The following is a 25,814-nucleotide window of genomic DNA, read 5'->3' as shown; positions in this document are numbered from 1 at the left end:
ATATATGTGGAGTGTACGTTGTACAATAAATTTCCCCGTAGTGACAATTTCTCATACTGATATAGTACAATAGATTTATATTATGAAATTAACTTGTTTTACTGCCTAATTTCTTAATATTTCTTCATAATTCTTCCTTGTATATATTTAATCAACGTGCTCATGATATTGATAAGGCTCATGAAACCTATACAAATATCTGAAAACAAAATTAATGTAAAACATCATACTACATTGTATTACCCTGAAACAGCTGCCTTTATATTTACCTGCATTTCATGTATTATAAGTATTTATGATGTTAGAGATTGAATATTGAACAGTTTGGAGAAGTGTTTGTACTAGTTTGGCTTTAGTCACAGTAGGGCTGGGCGATAAAACGATAATTATCGCGATTTAACTTTGATTTAACTTTTCCTCGATAGAGCGATACAACATGTTCGATAAACGTTCGGTATACTACACCATTCTCACACTCCCACGTTCGGGCAGTCATATTTTAAAATAAGTGCATTCCCAAGCAACGAAAGTGAAAGAAAGAAGTGGGTTCATGTAAATTACAGCTCCGATTTAAATGAAAGTAAACTGAGGAAGCTGTGAGGCATTGAAGAGCAGGAGAGCGCTGTCTTTCCAGGCTAGCTGTTTTTAGCAGTTGGCTAACTTGAAGCAGCGCTCTGTCACTCCAAAACACGGAGAATTGATGATACTGTAGATCAAACACGACACAAAAGCACCGCTTTCAGTTTAAACATACCTGAAAGAGGACTCTGTTTGTCTAGTGTTGATATTTTGCGGTTCACCCCTTAAACTACTACAATTGAATATCCAGTCGTCGCTAGCTTGTGTTTGAATACTGTGATGTCATTTGTAGCGGGGTAGCCGAGCGCTCGTCACCAGCTAAAAATAATCTGTTTTCTTTCTTAAAACATGACTATTACAAAATAGCCATGCTTTTCCAGCTGGTAAAAACAGCTCAGCAGACACTTTATCCCACTCTCCCATGACAGATTTGTGAAATGTTCCACTGTTTGGTGAGTGTTTGTCGTGTTCCGACCATAAAGGATAGTTTAAAACAGCAATTAACCACCCAGGAGCAAAAATCAGCCTTCAAAGTTGAAAGAAATAATGATTTGACATTTATCGCGCTATGTATCGATTTCGAACGATATGAATTTTGTTTATCGTGATAACATTTTTGGTCATATTGCCCAGCTCTAAGTCACAGATAAAATCGTATCGTTTTATCTATGACTGAAAGAGAGAGGTCTCAGAATTAAAAGGCTCAATCTGCATTTGGTCCATTCCAGAAATGGTTCTTTACAAATATCTTACGATAGCGTACAGTAGTCAACAGTATCTCCAAACTATGACTTTGTTAGAAGATGAATAGTGACTACACAAGAGTTCGGCTGTTTTGAAAGTGAAATCTTTGACCCTCAGTGTCTTAAAACTGCACTGAACGCAGAGAGAACCTTAGAATTGTCGGCTGTCATTAATATTAACAATTTTCATGTATTGACGACTGAAAATAGAATTATTAATAATTTATAAGACAAATCGGTGTTACCAATCGTGGTACTTATTTGAAAGTTATTTAACCAGTATACCAGAGAAAACTTTCAGTGATCTTGTTATGGACATTTAAACACTGAGATAGTGTGTACCCCTACATATTTGCTTTTAAATATTGGCAAACTATATGTTCTTAATGTCGTTCTTGGTGACATTGATAAACTTGTGTGCACCTAAAGCTGTTCTGGTGCTGTTCCATTCTATTTTAATCTAATCTTCCCACTCTCATAACTTCACTATTAACTGGACTGCATGGGGTTAGTCTTAAATAGCCTTTATTTTATCTGCTGTGGTTATGCTTAAAGCTGTTATGTTAGCAAATAGCTAATCATGTATTCACTGGGTTTCAAATTACTTTTAGCAACTCTGTCAGTTTTTGAAAGCTGGAAAACAGGAAAAGCTGAACCAGTATGTTGTTAGGTGTATGCTTGTTCTCTGATCTTATTTCCTGGCCATAGATGGGGATGAGGAGAATTTTTATTATAATAAGTAATAATAATTATTATATCGTATAAGTATCAGAGTCAGTACTAGCTGCTCTGAGGTGATACCCAGTCACTTTAGCATTCACTGCAGCAAAATCACACTGAAGCACGGTGGAGTACCAGAACACAGCGGCATTTATTTGCAGTTTCAGAATGAACCTAAAATAAGGAGAATGGGGGGAGTCTCAGGGTGGACAAAGCAGAAAGCAAATGGTAGTTTTCCTAGCAGACTTTTTCACTCTCTCTCCCTGTGTCTCTCTGTCTCTCAGCAGTAGCAGCAAAAAATGGGGCACCTTTACACTTCTCAAAGGCATATGGACCCCAGAACATTTCACATTACAGCCTCAAACACAACAGTATTGTACTATTATTGACCATATTTTGGTTCATTCTGTTTCAGACTATTTAAAACAAGCAGGTTCTACCTCTGACTGGATGTGTTATCCACCCGAAAGTATAAGCAACGTTCATGTTTACAAACATTCTGATTTGGTCTATAGAACATTGAAATAACAATATAGACAAAATAGAAAATTTTGTGGTGTTCTAAGTAAGGCATACAAGAAGACTTTTTCTTTGAATGAAAAGAGTATTGATTCCTCTCTTAAGCTAGAACAATCGGCTATTGGGTAACTGCTACTGATCATCAGCCAGTTGGGATATAGTCATGTAAGGGGCTGGCATGTAAAAGATTTCTAAGAGGACTTATCTCTGTTTATAAAACAGAGAGACCACAGTTGTCCTCTGGAAATGACAGAAAATTTTGTTGTAATTTATTCAGTCGATGTCATGTCGTAAAGGTTGTCTTGTAAACAGTGTGGTCAAGTCTGTACTATAGCAGGACCTTTAGGTATCCTGGTTCTTTTTTGCAGTGCCTGTTTGATATTTCTCTTCTTTAGAGAAAGCATTTCTTTCCCAGTCATGTGGCAGGTTTACTCTGTGATGCGCAGTACAGCTCTGTGATCAATATCACTATTGTTTTGAGTCACAAAATTCAGTACTGCTCAGTTTTGCTAGAAGTCTGTTATGTGTTTATGTGCGGTGGCATTTTTAGGTTTTACCTAATCAATACCAGTTGTGTTACCTATGTGAGCTTTTCATCTGCCGCCTCGATGGTTGTTGTACTGGACAAAACATGCATGCAGTACAGGCATCAGTACTAGACAAACTTTGCAGTCTATTTCTTAGTTACAGTTAGGTCTAGTTGTAGCCTGATAATATGCCCATTCTTATGGAAAGGATGAGTGAAACTGCATTAGTAAAGCAATTCAGCAACCAAAACGTGTATGTCAAAAAATGGTAATTTCATATCAATTAGAATTTATCGTCACTCTGCCTAATTTAGAGATTGTCTTGACGTAGTTCTCATTTCACGATTGCACTTGTTTTCTGCTCTTCACAGCTGGTGATCAGAGTCAAGACAAGGGGCTCAAGTCTGGATTAAAGAGTAAATTAAACTAGTATGTAATGACACTGGCCAATCAGTACGTTCTTTTACTTTATAGAAAAATATATTTGGAATTTTATGTTTGGTATGCAAGCATGCTTAGCAAAAATAAAAATGTGTTGCTATTTTCTGTCTTAACAATGCAAAGGCATTTTTAGTGTTTCGGTCTTTGAGTGTCTGGATGAAGTATTCTTACAAAATATGCATCTTCTGATTTTTGACCATGCACCAGTGGGTGAAAAATAATAATCAATAATATAGTATTTCACCTTCCCATTAACAAGTCAAGTTAAAACTTGCTAGTTCCGAGACCCCTAATACCATCTTTCACTTAGAAAGATGTCGTGGTACAGAAGGAAAGTGCATTCTAATTACTAGTTCATGTTCACCTTGCTAAAGTTTTTGACTTTGTGTACAATTTTACTACAGACATGCCCGCAGTCATGAGATCTTGCTGCTGCAGGTTTCGTTTTTCAGTGAGGCTGAGCTTCCCAGCATTCTTAGTGGTTTTGTTGGTTCCTGTTAATTAGCTCTTGTGTTAATCTTATGGTATCATTTCTGCAATATTATATTAGCCATGATAGTGTTCTGTGTTGCAGCTTGCCAGGTCAGCCTTTATTACTAATATAAAGGTAAAGAATTGCTTGTATTCAGCAAAGCTGGGCAAAATGACTATATTTATCATTATTGTGATAAATTACATCACAATATGCCACAGTGTGCTTTTCTGAACACATCGTGGATATCGTCATTTCTTAAAAATCACTGCCCAACTGCATGATTGATTTAGAAAGAGCGCATAATTATTCCTGTTTAAATGAATGTAGTGTCGCACAGGGTGTGAAATGTTGAATACAAGTAAATGTATTTATAGTTTTTTATAGTTTTATCTAAAATGTGGCAGTACTTTGTCTGTTCTGACTTATAAGTCGGGACACGTCATATATTCTAAAGAACTTCCTGAAGCGTTGTGATATTACACTTGGCTCTATTACCCAGTCTCTGAACAGCTGATGTGGTTCTGCTTGATGCTGATGCTCATGTTCGACATCAGCTGAGTGTTACAGTAAAACACAGACGTTAAGGTAGTGTAAAAGTTTAGTTGTACTTAATTTAAAGGATAGCAGCATAACCACAAAATATTTCTGTTACCTATCTCCATCATTACAAGTATAATGGAATTAAAATACATGTGTGTAACTAACCCTAAACGCATAAGTTCTGCAAACTTATGGACTTATGCCTTAATGATTGCCTTCATTATACTGAGTTCTGCTAACTTTTAGTTTACTTTAAATACTCTTTTCTTTTATTTCCTCTTCCTTATGCAAATTAATTATTTTATATCTGTCTGTTCTAACTGGAAATTAAATAAATAAAGGGTGGTCTTTGACTTGCACAGGACTGAACATTGTGCAATGTATCCACCTCCATGTTTTGCCTCATATTTATACTACATTATCTGAAGACAGTGATTTTGACACACTTGCACAGCTTTTTTTGTGCTGTTTTGCTGTCTCACCCAAAGGAAGCATTTATAATGAAGTGAAACCGTTCACTGCTTTTGCAAGGTGTACATGAAATTCCTATTTTCTCACACTCATTTTACAGGCTTCAGATATTCATTGGTGATTCGGAAAAAATACTCAAATTCGTGTTCTCAGTAACACACTTAAAAATAATAATACTGATACTTCATAATAATAATTTTTTTACTTTCAATGTTTTTGTTCATTTTATGTAATTTTGTTTTGTCATTGGTTAACTAGTGACTGAGGATGCACTCAGCTTCTTGAACTGATTGTCGTTCAGCAATGAAAACTATAGTTTTAATATCCCTATTTTCCTGCTTCAGTTATTCCAAAAAAAGAAGTGAGTTTGCGAAATCATTGGGGGGAGTGTGGCTGTGTTCAGCCTTTGGCTAACGTTATCTGGTTGTAACATGTCCTGCTCCTCATTCCACTGCTTTGTGTGGTCTAAATGGTCTATTTCCTTGGAATCATGCAGCATATTTTCAAGTGCCAAATGTGACTGACCACATAACGTATCCTGACGAAAACTGGCTAAAGATAGCTAGCGTTTACACACTGATAGGAGTATTGCAGGTCGACAGTGACCTAATGTTAATGACCAAAATAAATGAAATAGCTTACTCATTGTAATCATTTTAATACTATTGATAAAGGGGCTGACGATTCAGAGGAGAATGTCAGAGCTGGTGTGCAAGTCATCAATTTAGCAGAGGTTAGCAACGGCAAGTTAACTAGCCAACTTAATTAAGTAAATGCCCTCTGGCTAGCTAACGTTTACCACTGAGCAAAAAATATGCTTTTTTCTCAGGTAGCATCTATTTTTAATGCACTGTGGCTCAGTTGTTCGTTTTTTGTTTTTTTTTTTGGATAATATCACTGAGCTTTAGTTTACAATGTTGTGCATTTGGTTATTATAGGCTTTATTTAATTTCGTTAGCTTGCACCTTACCTAGGCCCTCTCCCTTGCAACTATTGAAATAGCAATCTCTGCACCTGCTTCTTGGCTTATGGATTTAAGTGATGTTAAGACAGTTTTTGATTGATATTACAGGTTTGATTGATACAATTTACTGCTGTCCACATAGTGCTGTGCGTTTTGCACGAAAGGGAAGTGTGCCTTACTGCAAACCATGCTGACATGTTTTGTGAGCAGTTTGATGAGTGGTAGTAGTTTTATCTGTTCTCAGATCACATGTCCTTATGTACATAAGGTTGATTTTGCAATGATGATATCAGTCTCCGTAATTGCATAACTACAGTCAAATGACTTTTTTTTTTTTTTTTAATTCCCCAACTGTGCAGGACTACAATGTTTTGTGATGTTTTTAAATTATGTGGATATGAAGTGTGAGGAAATGCATATATTTGTGAATTTCATTCGTTAGTCACGAATTTTGTTCAGTGCATCTACATATAGTTCTTTGCAACTCAAATCTAGGTTAGAATTTTGCGTTTATATAGTATTTTGAACCTCTGGGCAGGTTCTTAGCCAGCACAACATTGATGACAGTGCTTCCCACACGTAGGTTATATTTGGGCAACCCCTCCCCTGACCACCACTATTACCAAATATATTGATGACCACCAAAGAATAGTTTTAACAATATCCAATTTCCATTATGTCCCAGTTTTCACAATACTAGAGACACCAACAGCAGGAACCAAATTCTTTGTGTGTGTCAACACACTTGGCAGATAAATCTGATTCTGAGTGATAAAGATTGTGTATCATGAAAAACATGGATTTTTTAATTGATTACTTATTCTAAAACCTGATACCCATATATATAAATAAACTCCCCCACCACCTCCACAATGTACAGGGTTTGTACGCTCATGAAAATCCTAATCCAGGATATTCATTACCGTATGAACCCCATACACTATGGCTTTTCTGAAAGGTATTTTCTTGAAGTGTTTTGACAATGAAATATAGAAATTTGGTTTTCCAGGCCTGGAAAAGTCGTGTGTGTGCTGTAGAAGATGCTTTGACATTTGAACACTGGAAGACAAATTAACAAGTTTAAGAGGGAAAACACCATTGCTGCTTCTCACACAAAGACATGCGAGACTAGCTTCTTTGCTGTGAGTCAAGCTACTTGACGCAATGTAAATTGTGCCGCCAGAAAAGACGCATTCTTTGTGAAGCGCCTCCAACCCTGTGCATGTGGTTGTGCACCTCCCAGTTTTTGTAACTCTCGCCACACGTGCATTGAACAAGTTTGAAGGGAGATTTTGCTCAGCAGTTTTGCCTCTACAGTATGATCCTCTACTATATCACATCATAGAAAAAACTGTGGTGATGGAAACGCTGCTAAAAACATGTTTTCTTCAGTTCGCACCCTCTCTGGAGCCTTACACGACACTCTGCTGTGAAAGTAACTCAGCCTTTACAGCGCTCTGTCTGCACTGCGCCGGCTAAACAAACATCACATGCTGCAGCTACATTAATAAATGACGAGCTAACTGCTGAGGTACTCTTACTGATTTAATTTAATACAGTCTTTGTTGCATTCCAGGTACTCAGTTGTGAATTCAGTTGTGAACTGTCTCTCATTACATCCCTCTCATGAATACTGTTAAAATGCGTCAAAAGTGATATTGTGGATTTGGACAGGACTAATGTCACAGAGCAACATTAGTGTCCTCATAAATATTACCTGCCTTGTACCATGTAAAACCCAAAATTGAACTTCAGTTAGATATTTAATTACACTGGCTAAATAAATATGTCTTTGTTATTGTTAACTCGTTTGATTTTGATCTAAATATAATGAAATGGAGATCAATGTCCACCTAAACATGATGTGTGTGAATGCACAACGTGTCTGTGTTATGTGTTATGAGAGGACGCTGAACCGTTATTTATAATTATACAAACGTAACCGACTGACGTGTTTGTGCATGAGAATATGGAGTGATGGAGTCAAAACAAAATATTTAGGCTCTGAAAGGAGCATCAATGTATTGAGCAAAATGACAGATCCATTCTCCGAGGTCGGAGTATTAAACCTAGTGCAGGTATCTGTACATGGGTCAGATTTCAGTTTCACTCATAGTCATTCCATTTAAACTGCGTTTTGACTCAGTAACTACACACACACATTTTCTAAACTGCTTATCTGCTGGGTTTAGTTAATGTAAGTCTTTTTTCCTCTTGAAACAGCTGTGTCTATGTGCTGTGTCTAAGCTGTGTCTGTAGTGTTGGGCAATTACTGATAAAATGTAATATTGTATTTGCAAACATATCACAGTATCATGTTATCAGTTGATATTAAAATTTGACGTTTAGTAAATTTAATGAACTCATTCTTTCGTTTTCTTATTTTTATGGATTTTACGCAAATATGTTAAATGTAAACCATCAAGGATTGCATACCATAAGTAAAGTGCACAAAATTACATGACATCCTTATCTATCAAATATATTGGTAAAAGCATCACTAAAACAGAAAATAGTATGACGGTGTCACAGTATGCCAGTATAGATGAAATATTGATATGTCAATACAGCACTATGCTAAATGTTTGGCATAGAAATTTCATTTTATATCATATAAAACTCATGGAATTACACTATTTTAAAAGTGTAGGAACCCAGAGTGTAGTGTCAAAGTGTGTGTGGTTTTTTTTTTTTTTAACTCTCTACCTCTAAAAACAATTCACTTTCTTATGGACTTTGTTTTTGGCATTTCACACATCCACAGTGCTTTACAAAAAAGTACATTATTAGTTCTTAACAGAACGAAATATGTATATAGTGCGCACTGAGTATTCGGTAGATAATGCAAGCATTCCCCCATACCTAGTGTTTACTAAAAATAACACTTATTCAAGTTAAGGGTGGATTCTTGCACCTCCTGTACAATTATGTCTATTCACTTTAGCCTCAAAGCCACTTATTATCCTTCATTCACGCCTCATCTTTTTTGTGGACAGTGAATAGTAGCACACAACTGCTCGTTGTTTGTATCCATTTCTATAAAAATCTAAATTCATTTACTTTAGAATTTAATATTAGGAATTTTCAATTTAGATGTTGATATTGTTATTAATCCTTATTCACTGAAATCAGCGTTCTGCATAATTTTACAATTGTTACAATAACTGGCAGTACAAATGTCTGCGTTTCAGTATATGTGTGAATAATTTATTTTGGTATATTTGATGACATGGTGTACTCTTGTAGCTTTTATCAGGTAGAGCACATTGCAATGTTGTTTTCAGAAAAACATGAATACATGCAATAGTCGGTGATGTGCAGCCTCTGAATTCAGCTAAGACTTGATCATATTTATACAAACTTAAACTGATGCAGATGGAAACTGTACCATGTCTAACATAATGGCTCATCTGCCCTGTGCTTCTCCTTTGCTTTATGTGTGCAAAGATGTTTTATTGCTCTCTGAGCTTTGCCAGACAGCATCAGGTTTTATTGAACCTGTTCACTCTCACCATGACCGTGTTGATTTAGATTCCTCCTCGTTAAGGCTTGTACTTTGCCTCTGTTGGGAGTTGCAGTTTACTTTAGGTGTGAATGAGACTCGGGAGGAAGAAGCTGAGCTCAATGCATCTTTATGCTGTTTGCTCTCCAGTACTGACACCGTGTCTGTTCTAAAAGCCGTCCACTCTATTTTGCCTGATTTGCATTTGGTTTGCATTTGCATGAACCTTTTGAGTGTATGTCAAACAATGTTTTGATGCCGATGTTGGAGAGCTATGATAAATTTGTGTCTGCATGTATATACACCATCTTTCATCAAGCCTCCAGCTCATTTTCGTAGCATTTTGTGTGGTAAATTATTGTGGACATGGCATAGCAATTTCTCCATGACAGTTATATCCATTTAGGCACTTTTGCTTACATGTCTTGAGTTCCTGATTATTCAAAAAATTCTCCAGTGATAGGAGATTTGTGAAATTGGTCAGAGGCGACACCTGAATATACTGATGTTTTTCCCCCACATCTTTTCCATCTGGATCTCCCTGGTAACAACAAAAAAAACATATGTCTCTATTTCATGTCTTTGTTTCCATGGCAACATTGCAATGTGGCGATGAGAGCTGTTCAGCTCCTCTTTAAGGAAGAATTGCAGCATGAAAAAGAGGCTGAATATGATGAACTAGAGGCTGGGAGAAAGAGGTAGCTAGGGCAGGAGGAAAGCACAGGGAGAGAAGGAGATGGCCACAGAATGACAGTAACAGGCAGATAGAAGCGAGAGCTAAACCAGAGTTACCACAGCAAACTGCTGTTCAGGATATTGTCGCTATGACAACCTATGCAAGAGGTTCAAGCCTCTCTTTATGCCGGCTTCTGTGGTCATGTAATGACTTTTAGATTTTCCTTTCTTCGAGGATGCGTTAGCTTCCGCTATGAAGCTATTTTCTAGTGTGGTCGTCATTCACTCTTCACATGCAAGCACGTGTGGAGATGCACCTTTCATCCCAGCAGCAGAGGGAGGAGGGTAGGCTGGGGAATGGCCAGTTGCTCTATCATCTCGGAGAGGAGTTGTAAATAAAAGAATAGCCCATTTTGTTCTGTTACAGAGGGAGGGAGATAGAGGGAGGAACTGCATGTTTGTTTGAGAGAGAGAGAGCATAAGAGAGACAGACAGAGAATGAGTCAAATAAAGGAACAGCTTGTTTGCTATGCTGAACTGGGTGGCTGACACAAATACAGGAACTGTGGTTTGGTTTGAGTCTAGAGGGAGGGCAGCGCAAATCAAGTAATAGCCTTGTTTGTTCAACACCAGAGGGAGGCTGGTTCTAATAATGGAAGAGCCTGTAGCAGAGCTATAGAGGTGGGAGGGTGGCTAATAAAGGAACAGCTCCAGTGTTCTGTTGTAGAGAGAGATGGAGACAGGGAACAGCCTGTTGACATTTGAAGCCATGTGACCACAAGCACTACAGTCAAGACTTAGTGAAGCTGAAAAATGAGATGCAGGAGCCTGTGAGATACATAACAAGAATGCAAACCTTTTACACTCATTTTGAGATCAGTGGGCAGTTAAGGTGAACCTGAAGAAACCACAAAAGAGACTTAGTAGTGGTTGGAATGAGTAATAGCCCTGTAAAAAAATATATACCTTTTTACCTTGGCTTTGTAAAATGTCACTTGGTTCTTAAAAATTTTGTTTAATCCTGAACATAGATACTGTTGATCATGGCATATAACTGTGTTTATTAAGTTATTCAATGAATGGTACTGCATGTGAGAAAAATTTCCTCTTTGTGTCTCTGTAGCCTACAGGCTACATGGAGACTGCTCTGTCCTACAGTTGTATAGAGGATCTGCAGTTGCTGTCTTGGGACAATGCCCCCAAATACTGTGTCCAGCTCAGTGTCCCTGGAGGGACCGTCCTTCTGCAGGTACTGCATGCACCAGCTGCAAAAAAGAAAAAAAATAATTAAAAACATTTTTAAGTGAATACTTTAGATCTTAAAATCCATTCATATGCATATTTTAAAACCAAAAGCTCTGAAGTTAAAGGAGCCCTTCGGATGCTGTGTGCGGTAGGTCATAATGCACTGGAGATTCCAGATTTCAAACTGTTTCAAATTTGTTAGGCAAAGCAATTTGGGGCAATTATTGATTAAAAGAAATCTAGTAGTGTGCATTCAACTTAAAACAGTTCTGTTAATATGCTGAGATTGCTGAGGCAGGCAGCAGGTTTTGAGCATAAACAATGCAGTACTATGTCTACTTCTGTAAAGTAATCTAGATCTGGCTTCACTGTCCCGCCACCACAACCTTACTGTAATGTTGCATATCCCTTTGAAAAATGGACAAGGCATTGTCTACCTGGAAAGCTTTTGGGAATTAGGAAGTCATTAAACTGTTGTTTATGTTTGAAATATCTCTGCTTTCCTGCTGTCAGTTTTTAAGTGTCTAATTGTGAATGAAACTTGTTAATATTTACACTTCAAACCCCTGACAGACACACCTCATTAGATGTCTAAACCATTCCATAACACAAATACAAAATACATATACTCCATTCTCTGGCTCGTTTTCAGGCTGTGTCTGTGTGTGTATGTGTGTTCTTAGGCTGCCAACAGCTATCTTCGGGACCAGTGGTTTCACTCTCTGCAGTGGAAGGTAAAGTCACTAGCTTAAAGTATGTATTTGATGGCGGTGTATTTTATCAAGTTAACTTTGTTGTACATCACCTATTTGCACATTTGAATAAGATTATTTAGATAACAAGTAGTGAGGTTCCCAAATACACTATGCATTCAGTAGGCATTCCTATGAACATTACAAATTAACTTCACATACCATGTTTGTTTTTTTGGATAGAGAATGTGACTTTATCCCAACATGTTCTAGTCTTTCTTTTTTATTTATTTTTTTTCCCATTTTTGGAATAGTTACCCCAAAATGTCATTACTGTAACATTTTTATATGAAACGTAGCTCAAAATTTGATTAAATGTTTTCAAATCTTTCAGTTGTACAGCATGTATTCGACATAAAATAATGCTGTACATTGGTAATTTTTTTTTTTTTAAGATTTTTACATTGTTTTGACTAAACCTGTGTTTATTAAATACAAAAATAGATTTTTTGAGATTACTTAGCAACTGGATGATTTGGGCACATAATTGACTTAATGCTAGTGGGCAATGGTTTATATTACTTGTTAGCTACATTAGCCGGTTGAGAATTTTCTACATTTTCTAAGAATAAAATTTCAGAAACCAAAAGTAGAAGCTACATTTAATGGCTAGAATTTTCTAAATAAACAGAAACAAAAGGTGTCATTACCAAACTCATCATTGTAACACAAACTGAAGTTAATGAGAAATAATTGTTACAGTAATGCACGGCCCTTGTGTTTGACAGTCTTGTAAGTGTTGTTGTACTGAGAAATATGCCCTCAGATACATTAATTTTCATGAAAATTGTTTTTGCTTTTTGTGTGAAAATATTATTTTTAACATCATAACTTTGAAATATGTTTTATGTAAAATGTTCGTAAGTTTAAAAGTTACATTTATACTAAATTATAAAAATGATGTCCAGACAAGTTACAGTAAAGTTTTTTTTGTGAAAATATTGTTAAAAAAAAAATTAGAAAAAAACAATTTTTAGAGTTTAGATACCACTGCAAATATTTTCATGTTCCATAAAATAGGCCCCTTTTTTACTGCTATTTTTCCACTGAATTATTTAGTTTATTAAGCTTGGACATCTGCTTTGATGAGTTCATGAGAACGACCTAGTAGAGTTTGTTGTAGGCTCTTCTGATGGTCTGCAAATAATGTAGGCTTACAACTCAGTGATATACATTCTCAGAGGCATGCTTAGAGACATTAAAATATTTTATCGCCACATTGTTAATTACAGTGATTACTCTTGCTTGTGTAATTTACTTTGTCTTATTACCTTGTCAACAGAAAAAGATCTATAAGTACCGTAAGGTGCTGAATAACCCAAGTCGCTGGGAGGTGGTGCTGAAGGAGATCCGAGCTCTCGTGGATATGGCCCTCACTTCCCCGCTACATGACGAGTCCATCCACCAGGCTCCATTGCACATCATCTCTACCCTGCTTGCTGAGGTACCATTCACACAGACACATTCACACTCATGCAAGTGCTTGTTTAGACTTGTGCAAGTTTTATATAAGCTCTGTGGTATCAGTACAGAATAAATTCCCTAAAAGCTTCAGCAGTCTTCATTACATGGCAGAGAATGTTCAGAGTGCTCTAGCACATATAAAACTGGTTGGTCTGCAAAAGATCAGACTAGACCGGACCTCGGTCTAGACTCTGTTTGCTGAATGCCCTGCTCATTTCAGTGAAGAGTCATCTGTGGTTTAGTGCTTTTTGCAGGAGCGCTCCTTATGACATATACACATAAAGTCTATCAGACACATGGACCATCGTTATGCTCCCAGTGTTTTAAAGGAAACAGCAAACAAAACTGCATTTTTATTACCAGTTTACATATACATTACTTGTTATTGTATTTACCCTCTGAGAAAATATGAAATGTAAATTCTGTGCATGTGGCATCATGTTGATGTAATGTTGCGTCACAGTGAGCATACATTCCGCCCCACTAAATAACCACCTTCATACTTTCAACTTTGCAGTTGCCGACATCTCTGACTGACAGGATAGTGTAAACTAGCAATTTTAATGGGAAATGTCACTAAATTTAGCATGTATTTCAGGCTGTTTATGGGACTGTAACGTTTTCTCACTAGAGTTAACTGACCAGATAGGGATATAGCTAACAGGCTAATCGGCTCCAGTAAAACTTGGAGACAGATTTTAATTTTAAGTCTTTACTACAGGAGTCAACATCCAAACTGGAACATCTAAAGTAAAGAATGTGCTACTTGAATGTTTGTTACAAGCTTCAGATGTCTTGGTTTAAGCTAGAGAGCTACTATAAAATATGAATATACACTACTGTTTGCTTGTTGGTAACATGACACTGAGAATCCTATTATGGCACCAGCGGAAACTAGCATTAGATTAGGACCGGCAATTGAGTAAATAAAAGCTACTTAAAAAGTGAATTACTAGGTTTCTGCATTAAACATAGCTGCGCACTGACGTGCATGTCTAGCACAGGTTCATGAATGTCTGGTAAACAGACTAGAATGTGAAACGTCAAGTTTCACTATGCTGTGCTCAATACCCACTGATGACCTCTCAACCACAGCACATCTTTACACCCACTAACCTGTCTTTTTCATTACCATTCTGTCAGCACCCAGAAAATGATCTTTTCTCCATGGAGGAGAAAATGACTAGATAAAGACATTGTACAAAGACTGAATTGGAGTGTTGTTTTTGAGTTGTCTTTGAATGAGTTCAGGAAAATGTTAAACTGAAGAAAGTAGTAAGTAGTCTCTGTCAGCTGGCATTGTGCGTAATTGACTTGGAACCCCGTATTTAGATTAATCTTCAGAGCTTACTTCCTCATACTTGGTTGATTAGATATTTTTACACCATGAATGTTTAATGTACAAAAACTGTCTTGAAATTCAGATTTACAAGTGCCCAAAAGTCAAGATCCGTACAGAAGATTGTGCTGCATCAAACTGGTCTCTCTTGTGGTTGGTTCCCAAATACTTCACTAGCGATATGGGATAGATATTATGACATAGCACATTATGCCAGGATACAGGCTGTAAGTCGGGTTTGTTTGCTGTTTTAGTCACTACTCTGTGGCTTTGAGAGGGACTCGGCAGGCAAAGGGATTCTTAGTAATGTGTTTGTGTCATTTCCTTCTCAGAACACAAACCTCAGCGCCCAGGACCATGAGAACATCATTGTGGTGAGTGAGTTTACAGCATTATATTTGTCCTCCTGATTGATAAACTGGGATGTTTTTAAACAGAAAAATAGTAAACCTATCTTTTTTTTCTGTAACTAAACAGACATTGTTATAAAACTATGTAATAATGTAAAACTATGATTTGAAATGAGTTACAGTTGTAGATAACCTACTAGATTTGGTATAGTGTTTGTAGGATGGGCACTTTTTGCGTGTATGTGCATGTGTGCGCATGTAGGTGATGATTAATGGTGCTGTGGTCTGCCTACAGGCCATTGCTCCTCTTCTGGAGAATAACCACCCTCCCCCTGACCTGTGTGAATTCTTCTGCAAGGTAACATGCACCTGGGCCCACCACCACCACCCCAACCACGGAGGCAAAATAGTGCATTTGCCTGACAAATACACGCTCAAACTCTCCCAGTCATGCAGGCCATGAACTTTACACAGCTGTGTGATCGAGGATATAGTAGGCCCTTGTGAAGTTATTTGGAAAGATACGTTTAGAAATGATTAGTTTCACACATGTAGTTACCCTTGTGAATCACACAAGGGCTTCTCTCTGACATAGAATGACTCAAGTTGAAGTACATTAGCAGAGCAGAATGATGAAAGTACTTTTTTTTTTTAGTGTGGTTGTGGTTGTGTGACGCTGTATGGTATTTGTGACATACAGCATGCATAAGTCCTGTTTCTTTCCCCAGCATTGTCGGGAACGTCCGCGGTCTATGGTGGTCATCGAAGTGTTCACCCCAGTGGTCCAGAGAATTCTCAAACACAACATGGTGAGTGTTGCAGTGCACTGTCCTTACTTACTACTCGCGCGTGTTGGTGCTTTGGTTTACTAGTTGACTGTGCCGGAACTTTTCTCTCTTGCTCTCTTTACTATCCAGGATTTTGGAAAGTGCCCCAGATTGCGTCTCTTTACACAGGAGTATATTTTGGCTCTGAATGAACTCAACGCTGGCATGGAGGTGGTCAAAAAGTTCATTCACAGGTGAGTGCTGTCTTGCATGTCACCGCACACGCACATTGTGTGTGGACGAAATCACTGATGCTGACTTGCCTCCACACAGACACAAAGACCTATACCATTCTATGTAGGGTTGGGCAGCATAACGGTAAGACATACCAAGGGATTTAAATTTTTTTTTTTTCACCTGATGTGCTCCCATATCAGGACCAGGAAATCTCTACAGTGGCTCAGCAACAACTAATCGCTACGCTCTATAGAACACGTTCAATTTTGGCACATGTTCGATGGACACTCTGACACCAGTCACTGGCCTTTTGTGCCACTCCAGCACCAGTCATTCAACTTCGCTCTCTCAGACATGAGTTTTTATTGTCTACACTTGTTACAGCCAAAATCGAATATACTCTGTGGTAAGCAGAGCTGTTATCATGCTAAGCTAATGCTAACCAACTTCTCTCTCCTAGTTCGCAGCGCTGTTTATCATTTAGGAATTGTTGTTGAATGCTAGTTTGGACATTTAATGAATGATTGATTTAAAATTCATAGAGACAGTTTGAGTATGTGAATAAAGTGGATACCGTCCAGCCCTAATTCTAACACATTTATGTTTCCACACCATGTTGTTACATATGTTACATATAAGAGCACGTTCAACGGATTGCTGTCCTGTACCCACTTTTTTTCTGCTGATGATTGACTTACGTGTGTGTGTGTGTGTGTTTGTGTGTGTGTGTTATTTCAGCATGCACGGCCCCACTGGACAGTGCCCTCACCCTCGGGTCCTCCCTAACCTGGTGGCAGTGTGCCTGGCTGCCATCTACTCCTGCTATGAGGAGTTTATTAACAGGTGAGTCCCCAGCATATGGACCAAGCTCCAGGGCCCTAAATGTCCCACTGAAACGGCTCCCAATCAGTTGTCTCCTTCACTCTCTACAAACTACCAGCAAGTATTGTTCATGCCGCAGAGCTTCTGTCTAAGAGCTGCCTTTCATGTGCTTAGTAACTTTATGTTAGAGGGATTTCTCTCAGAGATCACAGTTGTTATTTTCAGTCTTGCTTGTAACATTTACATCATCTCTCTGAGTCAGTGGGCCCTGGAAGGCATACCTGGGAGGAATTCTTGTGCTCTGATTTTCCATTATCCATTCGTCACCTCTCTGACCCTAGAGAATGAGATGTCTCCAACCCTACCTCTGTTTTTCCCTTACCTCCTTTTCTTTATACTCTCATTTGCCCATTTGAATAGTTTCCATTCCCACTGTGTATTTTGTTTAAATTACACATTTGCATGTGTTTACGAGGACTAATGCATGACTCTTAACATTTGCTTATGTGTTCCATTTGTCTCCCACCAAGTGGATTTGAAGTGTGACTTTGGTCATGTTAGCAGCAGTATTTGATATACAAACTTACAAATACTGTGGCATTGTGGGACTTACTAAAACCAGAAGATTTTGTATAGTGGAAATATGTAAAGGTTTAGTCATCTGTGAGTTGTATTCTCATCTCTCTCTCTGTCTCTGTCTGTCTCTCTTCCCTCTTTTCTGTTTCTTTCTGTCTTTCTCTTCTAGTCGGGATAACTCCCCTAGTCTGAAGGAGATCAGAAATGGATGTCAGCAGCAGAGTGAGCGGAAACCTCCCATGCCTCTGCGGCTGCTGCGGCCTGAACCCCCGACCCCTCCACCACCAACTGCCTTGTCACCCCCTCCACCCCTTCCCCTTTCGCCTCCTCCCTCTATCGTCAACTCTAGCGAAATCATGGTGGAGCTGGAGCGCAACAACAACACTGCCAACGTGCTGCGCAAAACCCCCGCAGGAGGTGACAGTGAGCCCAACCTGATTGACTGCCTGCTGGTGAGCCCAGCACTCAATGCCCTCTCAATTCAGCTCCCCGCCCAAGCCGACAGGGTCCTGGCCTGTTTTGCCCTCATCCTCAAGATGCTGTGAGTAACAAAGCTTTGGCAGGGATGTCAGGGATGTCTTATACGTAAATGACTATGTACTTAGGCAAAAAACTCTATATTCCTCTATGTTCATGTAGATAGGTGCATACTAACATTTACAGCTGTGTCAGGATTGGTTAGTGCAGTCACTAAATGACTGGTATGTAAGTATGTGGTCAGCTTGTGGAGTGTACACATGAAAGAAGGCGAGTGACCTGAAACCTGCTTGCATATTTGTAACAACAAGACTGTTGCTTAAGTGTACTAAACTGTAGTCCTGTTTAGCACCTGATCCTGCGACCTGGCAGGGTTTATATCTCACCACTGCTGATCAGGTTTCGTCTCTTTCACTTTAAAAGTGTCCTGCTGCCCTGGCTTACATAAGGTGCTCATTTCCCCCATTGTCATTCTTCCTGTGTGTAATGCTCTAATCTCTTTCCTCTGGCCTTCTCTCTGCAGCTCGGACTATGACGACTGGAGACCAGCGCTGGCTAGCCTGTTGCAGCCCATCCCATTCCCCAAAGAGTGAGTGTTACGCTCTGCCTTCTCACCCTCAGCGCTCTCATCTGTTCTCAGGCCACCTCCTACTTTGGCTCATTGCCCACTGCTCATACAAAAGTGAACTTCTTATTTAACTTTGCTTTTTGTTTTCCTGTTCTGTCCTATCTTTCCTTGTTCCATCACTCTGAGCTTGCGAAAGTGGGCATGTACTTGTATGTGTTGAGCTCTCTGGGGGTTGGGGGTCTGGGAGGTTGCTGACGTGGGTGAGCAGTAGCAGGGCTCTGTAGGGGGACGGTGAGTGTTGGGCCCAGAGTGCCAGTGGGTCCTGGGAACAAATAGTGTAATTGGCCTTGCCGGCCTGGGACTCATTATGTGCCTCCTGCAGAGCCCTGGTGTTGCCACAGGTGGAGAACTCACCTGCGCTCACACGCTAAACTGAGCTTCCAACCGTCATTAGGAAAAGGCAACAACAGATGCATCCCAAAGCATGTCGCACAAACACAGAAATGTACACGCACATAAGACACTCGAACGTATTCAAGTGCTAACTGTTGCTATCTGATGTTTTTCTTTGTTACTCTCTCCCCTTTAGGGCCCTTGCACATGCCAAATTCACAAAGTAAGTGACGTCAATTATGCCTCCATGTAGAGTTTATGGCTTAGAACTACCTGTCTCTACAAAGTGTGGAGAACATTGTGTGGTTTTAAATGTATGGTCAAATAAACAATGGCCTTACAATTGGTAATATAGCAGTGCCCCTGTATAGTTTGAAATGTTAAACAGTGTAAATCTGTCTATCTATGTAGTCTTTTTGTTCAGTCTAATGGTAGTGTATCTTTGCAGAGAGCTGAAGTATGTTATTCAGAGGTTTGCAGAAGACCCCAGACAGGAGGTGGGTTTACTGGCCTACTGTAATGTCTACAAAGGATCTTGTTTAATCTCTGTGTTATTTCTGTTATTTAAAAAAGCATGTGGAGTATTTGTTATTAAATTAACTTGAGAAATGAATGTCACTGACACTAAGATGTTTGTGTTTTACAGGTACACTCCTGTTTGCTCAGTGTGCGTTCTGGAAAAGATGGCTGGTTTCAGCTCTACAGTCCTGGGGGTGTTGCTTGTGACGATGATGGAGAACTGTTTGCTAGCATGGTGCGTATGTGTACTCTCTGAGAGAGAGAGAGAGAGAGAGAGAGACAGAGAGAGAGATGAACAGTGCTGCCTTTATCTGCTGTCTGTACTGTACTTCTGGTATAATGGCAGATGTCTTGATGTCATTGCAGGTTCACATCCTTATGGGTTCTTGTTACAAGACCAAGAAATTCCTCCTGTCTCTGGCAGAAAACAAACTAGGGCCCTGCATGTTACTGGCACTGCGGGGGAACCAGACTATGGTGGAGGTGTGTGTGTGTGTGTGTGCATGCCCACATACAGCAAAAATCCTAAACTGTAATGAAATGTACAGAAAAGTGATGTGTATGTATATTACGTTTGTGAAACAGATCCTGTGCCTGATGCTGGAGTACAACATTATAGAGAATAAGGACACTCAGCTGCAGATCATCTCTACCCTGGAGAGCACCCAGGTTGGCCTGCGCATGTACGAACAGCTATGTGATAGGCAAAGAGAGCTTAAAGAGCTGGTGAGTAAACACATGCATGCTCAAATCAGCTTTTTTTATGAGGGCAGGCATTAATTACATCACCACACCACAGCCTGGTCATGGCTGTTTTCTCAGAATAAGCAATGTGTCATATTGTTACTATTGGTTTAGTGCAGTGCTCCCATTTCTATAAAGTCAGACCCTTCAGTGACCCATTTAAACATGTCCCACATTCATATGCTATCTGACTGTTCACAGATGCCACCTGCTGGTATAACACAGAAATTCACAACATTCCTCTCTCTCTTCTTTTATAGCAACGAAAAGGAGGCCCTACTCGACTCACACTGCCATCGAAGTCCACAGTTAGTTTTCTGTCTTTTTTCAATTTATTCATTACATTCTTTATTTTTATGTAATTGTGTGATACCATAATGTGTTTTATGAGAGCTAGAGCTTTTGTAATAAACTGCTGTTAACCGGTATTTCATTTGTTGTTGAAAGTAGCTGTTGCTTTGCCATGTTAAAATATGTCCATGTTTTTTTAGAGCTCCACTTTTATTGAGTCAAACAGCAACCTTTTGTCTCTGATATCTTTGTGCTGCGTTCTGTATGCAGGACGCTGACCTTGCTCGCCTGCTGAGCTCCGGCTCCTTTGGAAACCTGGAGAACTTGAGTCTGGCCTTCACCAACGTCACCAGTGCCTGTGCCGAGCAGCTCATCAAGCTGCCCTCCCTCAAACAGCTAAACCTGTGGTCCACCCAGGTCAGCTTAAACCATGAAGTCTCACTCCAACAGCCCTGCACATTCTACCGTAGCTGTAGCCTGCAGCAGGCCACAGAATCTGCTTGGCCACCTCAGTTCATCTGTTTTGATTTGTAAAAGATTCTGTTTTTATGATGGTTAAACTATATAAGGTCGCATCCAAGTTAATAATACACCTGCGGAGTGATCATACATCAGTTTCTTTGTCTTTATAATGAGCAGTTCACTCAATGAATTCTCTCTTTCTCAGTTTGGGGACGCTGGGCTGCGACTGCTTTCAGAGCACCTGGCCTGCCTCCAGGTCCTCAACTTATGTGAGACTCCAGTTACTGATGCAGGCCTGCTTGCCCTCAGCTGTAAGCACACATGTACACACACAGGCATGACCGCCTCTGTAGAAAATGATCTTTTGGCAATATTTTTTTGGAGCAAACATGTACACACAGTTCATATTACTCATAAAAGCAGAAGTTAAATTATTTTGTACGTCCTGAACTAATAAACCAGAGACTTTAAATTTTAGTGTGTAATGTAATTTGTGTAGGCAGTTTGTCCAGCTTTTGTTTTCTTAACAAATCTGCAGTAGCAAACCGTGACTACTGGTGCTAGGCCTTCAATTTGTGCCATAAATGTCAAAACTCAGTCAAAACCCGAGGGAAATACCCACCTCAACAATAATGCTAATTCTAGTCATTTGTTAGCACCAAGCTAACAGCGATTCGCATTAACAGTTTCTGAGGAGGCTCCGTTTAGCTTCTTATTCAGTTATTTCATTCCACTTATGATGCAGAGATATTTCTGGTGCTTTCAGGCACCAGAATGTAGCTGCTGCAACATTTAACATGATTTGTTGTTATGCTGATAATTAACACATCAGGACTTCACTTCGCTATATTTACCTAGAAACCACAGAAAAACTATTCAGGATAGGTTTTAGGTATTGGAAAGGATAGTAGTTTGATCATGCTTGGTGTTTCTTCTGCTTTTCAGCTATGAAGAGCCTTTGCAGTTTGAATATGAACAGCACTAAACTCACTGCAGACACCTATGAGGATTTAAAGGTAATATATTGGTACCCTTTCTAAAAACTCAGGTCTTCTGAAAGTACTTTACAAGGCTACAATTGTAAAGCATCTGTCAGATTATACTCATATTTCATAGTATGTCAGTAAGTTATATTTTGTTGTGGTGACTAATTATCTGATTTGTCTGAATATCTGTTTTTCTCTGTGTTTCCTAAAAGGCAAAGCTTCCCAACCTGAAGGAAGTAGATGTTCGTTACACAGAGGCCTGGTAAACGTGTTCAGCATCGTTGATTCTCAAGGAACCTCTGACATCGTTTAAACATATGGATTTACTGACATCATCCGAACACATAGAGCCTTCGACATCGTCACAATCACAGACGTTTGCAGATAAGGACTGTCTTTATAGGAACATCGTTCAAACACAAGGACCTTTTGGTGACCTCAGCCCACAGCAGTCGTCCAGTGTCATCATCCAAACACAAGGACATTGTTTGTAGTCACTTCGAAAATGAATATTTAAAATGACATCATCAGATGGCACGGATCCTGTTTCTATTGATATCATGGGGACTGTCATAGTTCTCTGTCTATTTCTGGGTGTCTGCCCTTCCCCCTATTCCTCACCTGTCAGAAGCATATGAACCCCCAACATTAGTTGTGTTCCCTGCAACTGGTTTTCCATGCATTATCTCTGTGTCTTCAGTTGTACACAGAGCAAAACAGCAAAACTTTGGATTTTACTTCCTTACCTTTTCCCAAGAGACTTAAAAGTTCAGAAGCTCTTTCTCGTCTCAGTCCCCTTTTTGCAACAAGGTGCCATTTTCCCAGAGGTACACCTTGACTGGTGAGGGTGTTAGCAGTCAGAGCCACATTCCAGTACAGTTTTGATATATCACCTCTCTGTGGAAAAGCCAAATATTCCACGAAATTTTAAAATTTAGTTATTGTTGCATTTCTGCTCGGTCCTCTCAGTTCAAATTCTGCCATTTTCTGTCCTTCGTTAAAAGTTCCTGTTGCCTCTGCAGAAGGGTGGCAGCCAGAGTGTCCACTACTGTATACACTCATTTTCACATCTTTCTCTCTCTCACTCTCACCCTCACACTCTCTCTCTCTCTCTCTCTCTCTCTCTCAAAAATTTTTATCAACTTGAATAAGCATATTTTTCCAGACATCTCTGCTTTCATAAATTCTGTGTTTATATAATATAAAGTATATATATCTATATATACATATAAATATATCTATTCCCTTTTGACATTTTAAAAGCAGACATTGGAGGAGTCTACAGCGCCTACTAGAAATAGATTTTTATCTTTTTTGGCTTTTTTGTCTCATTGTACAGTGTACAAGTTTGTTCATGCACCCATATTTAAGAGAATGGTTGTTTGGAAGGTAGTCTGGGACTACTCAATATTTATGAAGCTTCTTTTGTTCTTTTGCTGGGCCCCTCTCTTTATCACATCTATCTCTCTTTTCCAATCATATTATCATGGAATCACTTTTGTCAATCAAATGAACCGAGATGGTGCCTAAAGGACATTTTCTGTGAAGAGTGCATCACTTAGCCCTAAAGTGGCTTGGTGTTCGCTAACTGCAGTCTTTGTAAATACTTCATCAACTTAACTTTTCAACAAGCTTTTGTTTTTTTAATACAAGTTCATCATCATGGTTGAAACTTTGTTTTCCTATAGTGGCCAGTCGGTTTTAACATACACATGGATCCTGCTACAGTGGTTAACAAAATGTTCTGCACATTTATGAGAAATCAAACGTTAAGCCATTATTTGTTTGACAGTCTCGAATTAACAGTTATTTTTGTTATTTTTCACATTTTAACGTCATGAAATGGGCCTAACATTTCCAGATGGTTTACCATTGTTAATTGATAAGTCAGGTGTTTGTCAGCAGTAGAAGGAAGAAATCACCAACTATGTTATTGCTTTGTGACACAAAATGTCTCCATCCATATTCAATATGCAAAAGTTAATATAGGTAATGGGCCTAGTCATTACAGTTTGAGTTAAATGACATGCTTTATTTAGAAGTTATACTTCGATTACGAAGCCCTCAGAAGGTGTACAAGACTGCTTGTTTCTTCTCTCCCTGCACTTCCACCCACAGGCAGTCAGACTGTGCTCTGGTTTGCTACCCCAGTCTACTTGTCAAGCCTCTGATTGGACTATTTTATTTTGTACTTTTGATTAGCCAAGCTTTTGTGGCTTTGTCCAGAAGTGGAACTATGCGGTAGCTTTAAACTGAGCATGGAGATGGACGCCGTCCACTGAGAGTTTAATACTGTGTGTGCCATGGATGGTAGTGGCACCGAGCACCATTGTGTTCTACCATCTCGGGTCCTGATCAGGTCCCTGCGTGGTTGCATTCTGTATAATGTACATACAAGTGTATATAATTTCCCTCCCCCACTCTGTCTTGTGTATTTCTCTGTCTCTTTCTCTCATGTTTTTGGGAGATTGCTGATGCCTTCATTTTCAGGATGTGTGCGTGTGTGTGGTCAGCTTTTCCCCCCCCCTCCCAGACCAAGTGCACTGTAATTACCTTCTAACTGTCTGTGTTCAATGGTTTTTATCTTTTAATTGTTTTTGACTGATTATCACTTTAATCCATATTTTGTTGCTTGTGTTGTTATTTTTTCTTCCTTTCTTGTTTTGCATGTACATGTTGCATTAGCAAACATTTTAATTTTGTAATATTATTTTGAAGGCTTCAAAGGATCAGATCACTAGCTGAGATGGGGCCCCTCACCACCCCAACCCTGATTAATCAACGACAACCACTTAGCACCTAGGTAATGCATATATAAGTGAGGGAGAGGCAGAGCAAGTGTGCAATTAGAGACCAAGCATTTCATGAAGTGGTATCCAGCAGTAATGTAATTAGTTGCCATTACCATTTTAAGTAAGAGCACAAGATACTGTGTTAGTGAGTGAACTGAAAGCTACAACAGTAGAAAACTGTCAGCTCAGAGGTGGAAATCTCTGCTCCTCCGGAGTCCTCATAGAGGAGGTGTTCGGGATGGCTCTAAAGGCCAGAGTGCACCATCTGAACAAACGTTCTAATGTTTGCAGTTGTCCTTCAAAAAGAATGGACAAAAAGTGAACCAGAGTGAAATTCTAGATCCTCCCAACAAACCCAGGTAAACGTTTGTGTCTGTACGGTGGGTGTACTCTGGCCTTATGGCTCTACTCTTTATACTGGACCATTTTTCAGTGGGGGAAGTGAGGGCTGAAGGCGTCCAGGTAGCTAGAAGGGTTTCCTAACCCTTTTTCTCCTGAAAGCATTTTAAAAATATACTGCAGTTTTTTACAAAGCAGGGGAAAATAGGCAGAGGGGCTAGAGTAAGTGGGGTAAGTCACATTTTTTTCTATAGTAAATGGGGGAAGCTAGATTTACAGGGCCGCTCATCCATTTGTCATATTTCTATCCTGTGTAGCTCACTGTGCTTTTTGCACTTACGTCTCTTCTCACACCCTCCTACTTTTACTCCTCTCTGAGATATTAGAACTTCTCTTTTTCTGCATTTTTTTAAACAAGCTTTCTATCATTTTGAATTGTGACTGAGTCTTAACGTGGTGAAGATTGGGACGCCTACCACTGCGGTCCCCTTCCAGGGCGCAGTCATGTACATAAATGAACTACATTTCCCATGAT

The 25,814-nt window shown here is 39.2% G+C and overlaps 1 protein-coding gene across 1 annotated transcript in view; it reads left to right on the top strand.

Annotated features, from left to right (window-relative positions):
- The window catches only part of LOC118818168 (c-Maf inducing protein), a 29,781-nt gene extending 5,121 nt beyond the window's left edge, over positions 1 to 24,660 (top strand). The window contains exons 2-21 of the mRNA XM_036585345.1: positions 11,280 to 11,405; positions 12,085 to 12,135; positions 13,436 to 13,597; positions 15,289 to 15,330; positions 15,602 to 15,664; positions 16,035 to 16,115; positions 16,224 to 16,327; positions 17,049 to 17,153; positions 17,878 to 18,249; positions 18,709 to 18,774; positions 19,343 to 19,369; positions 19,595 to 19,643; positions 19,793 to 19,900; positions 20,032 to 20,148; positions 20,251 to 20,391; positions 20,670 to 20,717; positions 20,971 to 21,117; positions 21,368 to 21,473; positions 22,108 to 22,178; positions 22,361 to 24,660. Of these exons, the coding sequence (XP_036441238.1) occupies positions 11,280 to 11,405; positions 12,085 to 12,135; positions 13,436 to 13,597; positions 15,289 to 15,330; positions 15,602 to 15,664; positions 16,035 to 16,115; positions 16,224 to 16,327; positions 17,049 to 17,153; positions 17,878 to 18,249; positions 18,709 to 18,774; positions 19,343 to 19,369; positions 19,595 to 19,643; positions 19,793 to 19,900; positions 20,032 to 20,148; positions 20,251 to 20,391; positions 20,670 to 20,717; positions 20,971 to 21,117; positions 21,368 to 21,473; positions 22,108 to 22,178; positions 22,361 to 22,414 (2,040 nt within the window). The 3' untranslated portion in view covers positions 22,415 to 24,660. The remainder of the gene's footprint in view (positions 1 to 11,279; positions 11,406 to 12,084; positions 12,136 to 13,435; positions 13,598 to 15,288; positions 15,331 to 15,601; positions 15,665 to 16,034; positions 16,116 to 16,223; positions 16,328 to 17,048; positions 17,154 to 17,877; positions 18,250 to 18,708; positions 18,775 to 19,342; positions 19,370 to 19,594; positions 19,644 to 19,792; positions 19,901 to 20,031; positions 20,149 to 20,250; positions 20,392 to 20,669; positions 20,718 to 20,970; positions 21,118 to 21,367; positions 21,474 to 22,107; positions 22,179 to 22,360) is intronic.
- Positions 24,661 to 25,814: the final 1,154 nt, after the last annotated feature.

This window comes from Colossoma macropomum, unplaced genomic scaffold (genome assembly GCF_904425465.1).
Source record: "Colossoma macropomum unplaced genomic scaffold, Colossoma_macropomum, whole genome shotgun sequence".
NCBI classification, from domain to species: Eukaryota; Metazoa; Chordata; class Actinopteri; order Characiformes; family Serrasalmidae; genus Colossoma; species Colossoma macropomum.
Note: the sequence above shows the minus strand (reverse complement) of the source record. Positions and strands in the feature narration are given on the sequence as shown.